The sequence below is a fragment of the Loa loa genome (genome assembly GCF_000183805.2).
Source record: "Loa loa unplaced genomic scaffold supercont3.370, whole genome shotgun sequence".
Taxonomy (NCBI): Eukaryota; Metazoa; Nematoda; class Chromadorea; order Rhabditida; family Onchocercidae; genus Loa; species Loa loa.
The window spans coordinates 26,289-30,956 of NW_018108550.1; the positions used below are offsets into that span (position 1 = coordinate 26,289).

General features: G+C 21.0%; 1 protein-coding gene across 1 annotated transcript; it reads left to right on the top strand.

Moving 5' to 3' along the window:
• Positions 1-3,760: 3,760 nt before the first annotated feature.
• Positions 3,761-4,425, top strand: LOAG_12802 (hypothetical protein; the record flags this gene model as incomplete). Its single annotated transcript, XM_003148314.1, has 2 exons — positions 3,761-4,000; positions 4,261-4,425. The coding sequence occupies 2 exons, from the start codon at positions 3,761-3,763 to the stop codon at positions 4,423-4,425; spliced, it is 405 nt and encodes a 134-aa protein (XP_003148362.1).
• Positions 4,426-4,668: the final 243 nt, after the last annotated feature.

The following is a 4,668-nucleotide window of genomic DNA, read 5'->3' on the forward strand; positions in this document are numbered from 1 at the left end:
CTTTTTAAATGTTTTGATATAATCAATGGAGATTTTTAGATAGAATTATGGAATGTCAACCTTTTTATCGGAGAGTAAATAACGGATCCGGAATATTTTATCAAAATAACCCGCTTTTATTGATTTTGTTTGTTCAGCTTCCGTACTTTTCCCATTATCTTTCTCTTTTTCATCCGATCGTTTCTACTTTATTATCGAATATTTTCCATTTATTTTAATATTCATACCATACAATAGGCTTAATTGAATTGATTATCATTTATGATAATTGATTATTATCAGTTATTTTATTGTTTGTCGGAATTATTCAAAAATACAGAAATATCATTGAGCATTGTGCGTACTTTGATTAAATTAACGAATCTAACAAATTTGATAAATTAATATTTCACGTTTCAAATCATTTAAAATTGTCATAGTCTTAAACAACTGTTTAGGTAGGGATTTTTACAAATATAAATTTTAAATTACAGGAAGAATTGGATAATACAAATTATCTAATTATGATTGATATTTTTGATAACCAGTTTTAAGTTCTGTTTGTTAAATTTTACTGAAAATTTGTTACATCTGTAGGTTTTATCAGGAAAATTCAAAAATGAAAAAAAAGAACGACTTTAAAATTCATTTCATAATTTGTTGAAAATATTTTAATACTGCATAATATGAAGCTTTTACGGGATGAGTTTCGTGCTTTTCTTTCTTTTTTAATAATAATAATATCATTTAAAAAAAAAAGGAATAAAAATTTAACAAAATAATTTTATACTCTAATAAAAAAAAGGTCATTATCAACAAAAAAAAATAACATTGCTTGACCTCCGATGTCTTTTACAATTAATAAAAAGGTCATCATCAAAACAAAAAAAATAAATCATTCCTTGACCTCCGATGTCTTCTACTATTGATTTAATGACTTAATTGATGTTAACAATTACAATATAATAAATAACAATTGATTGATTACTTATCAAATCATTTACTAAATATCTTAAAATGATGAACGAAATAAAATACAACAAATAAAATTATTATGCATTTATTTATTTTACTTTAATAATAAAAATAATTTTATTATTTTCAATAATTTATTCGCATATCAATAGATTTTAATAATTTTCTTCCATTATAATAAAGATTATGAGAGTTTTTTTTCTTCTCTCTCTCTCTCTCTCTTTGATTGATAGTATCATAAATGTTGAATAATTAAATCTTTATTTACGATAAGTTTATTTAATACAACAACAAACTTAACAATTATAATTTTTGATAAGATAAATTAATGAGGTTATCAGGTGAGAAAAAGAAAATCCATCCAATGCTCGATATCATCTATTCAAACGATCTTTGCTAAAATAACATATCTTGAAGAAATGTTTCATGATGGCTTAGGATCCTTTCCTCTTCCACCTTAAAATAGGCAGGAATATCATTGTTATCATTCTATGATCATAAAGTAATATTATCACTTCATCCTATTAGCGCATATGAAATGGATCACTTTGCTTAAAATCCATAAATATACAATTGATGGATACTTTTAGCTTACATTTTAGATTGATATAATAAATCAATACATAATACCCATTGGAGATAATTATTTAATTTTCAGGAAAAAGAAAAAATCATAATTGAAAACCGGAAAACTAATACAATTTCCTGTATTTATTACAACGAAAATAAAACAAATATTTATTCATTTAAAAAAAAAAAAAAAAGACGAGTGTAAAAAATGGAATAAATTGTTTTAATTCATAACAATATCCAATAATCGATTATTGTTGGCAACAAAAAAAAGAAACATTTAAATTTAAATTCAAAAATGAAAAACAAAAATATCAATCGGAGTAAAATGTTCATCATTTTAATTTTCTTGTAAAATGTTTGATAAAAATTAATATTTAAAGAATAAAAAATGCGCAAAAGTATGCTTAAACTGTTTGAATTTCTATTTCTTTTTTTTTATTGTTTGGATTCTACTTTTTTTAATTTTTTTATTTTTTTTTCTTTTATTTATTTATTTTTTATTTTTTGTTTTTATAGAAATAACAATGTTTTGCAAAAAAAAAAAATAAAATGAAAAAATAAAAAATTTGTAATAACAACCTTTCGCACAAATATTCTACATAATTAAGCTTAATCTTAGCTAATTCATAGCATATTTAATGTTTATTCTTATGCTCCAATTTTTTTGCATAATTTTTAAATGCTTATCATTTTCTTTTAAATTAAAAAAAAAGAAAGAAAAAAAATGAACACTAATGATTACCACTAATATGTTAATAATTAAATAATAAGTAACCTGAAATATTTCAATTAAAATTTTATTATAAAAACATAAACGGTGATATTTTGCGTTACATTTATCACTTTTCCACTTTATTGGCTGGTTGTATTTCATTTTTTCTTTTTTTTTTTTACTAAATATTTTAAATTGTGTATATGAGTAAGAAAGAAAAAATTAAATTTTATTATACTGATATTATTTGTAATATGTAGGAATTTCCATTCAATTAATATGTAATAGTAAAACAAAAATAAATTCAAGTAAATAATTTTTTTTTTTGTTCTATTATTATTATCAAAAAATAAAAATAAAAAAAAAGTGGAATTATATTATTCAATTGATTAGTTTTATTTTATTATTATTATCGGAAAAAAAAGGATGAAATGATATTACTTAATTAATTAGTCGTTTAATATGTAATATAAAATCATATAATGATTTTTATAGTTTTTCATTTAAAGAATAAAAATTTTTTCTGCAGGAAATTTTGAAAAGTAAAAATTCATTTAAAGCAACATTATAATAATATTTTGGTAAAAGCTTTTCCGAAAAAAAGCAAAAATTAACAAATCAAAAATAATTTCTTAAATCTTTAAATTAATCGAAAAATTTTGGATAAAATTTCAGTTCAAATTCATTTTTATATTTGAATTCAAGCATTTACATTCGTTGATACGCAATATGTTTCGAAAATTTGAAGTGCTAATTTACTTTACAGGTAATATAAACAATCTTTTCACAGCTAATTTACTGTTATTAAGTGTCAAGTGAAATTTTTTGAAGCTTTTATTCTTTCCTAAAATGAACTTATCCTTATTTAAGCTTCAATTTATGAGTCACCATTACTATTACAACTTTTTCTTGTACAATTCCTATAATTCAATAAATCGACCAAATCGTTAAAATACTAACGATCATATTTATGAATGATTTGCTAAAATAATATAAATATGTTTTCGAGCAAGAAGGTGACATGAGAATGATGACAGTAATTTAGAGATACTTAGTGCTAGAATATTCCGGAACATGTGTTACAAAGTTTTCAAAAATATCTCAAACAAAAATATTCCAAATTACCATAAAATTACGCAATCTTTCTTAGGATCAAGAAATTTTTTAGTCTAAAATGTGATTATCGAATACTGATAATCATCATTTAAATACTTTAGATTATAAGGCATAAAACAAAATTTAGCGATACAAATGTTAAATTAACCCTACAATAATTCAAATTGCTAATGCTAGAATTAGAATATAAATTCATTAGAATGTAAAATTTTTCAATATAAATATTAAAAAATAAATAAAAAAATTGAAATATTTAAATATTTATATTAAAAATTTAAATATTTAAATATTAAAAAACGGGAAAAACATAAAACGATAAACAAAATTGTTTTGATACGTTAAGGGATTTTTTTAAAAAATAAAAAAAAAAAAAAGTGAAGTGAAATAATTGCAGTGATTGTACAAATGACAATAATGGAAATTGATAAAAATTATCCAGATACATTTGGTACTGAATTTGTAACATTATTTCCATGGAGCATAAAAATATCAAATGTTACCTGTCTTACCTTTGAAATTATTAATGCATCAGAAAATGAGACAGCAATAGTTACAATAGAATACGATATTGGCCTTGGGAAAGATGAAAGTATGCAAGAATTACCAAAAGATACTGTTAATGTTAAACCGAATACATATACTAGAGTTAGTTTTATTCAGTAATTCATTTCAATTTATTATCACTTTATCTTATCAAATATATATATGCAACAATCAGCAAATATATGATAGATTTTCTTTTTTTAAATTAGAAATTCATCCTAATCCATAAATTTATTCATGAATTTTTTGAAATGTAAAAAAAAAAATTTGAATTAAAAATTTAAATAACATCCTTTATGAATTCAAAATGTTTAACAATTTCATAATAATCATTAATAATATTGACATAATGATTATTATAGCTTAAATTTGATACGGAAAGAACAATAATACGACCATATGAAGGAAATAAAAATATTATTCCAGTTGGTGGATCACGAATTTTCATTTCTTCGAATTTACCTATTTCTATTATAGAATGTATTTTTATTACTGATAAAATTGGTGATTGTTTTACAGGTAAATAATTAATGAAATCATCCTTTTTTCTTCATGATATCAAAAAATTTTGGAAAATTAATTTAATTTGAATTAAATTACTCTAAATATACATATATCATTTTGATTTAGTTTCCTACTTTTTTTAGACATCTTTTTTTTTTTCATGATATCAAAAAATTTTGGAAAATTAATTTTAATCTGAATTAAATTACTCTGAATATATATATGTATATGTATATATCATTTTAATTTAGTTTCTTATTTTAAGA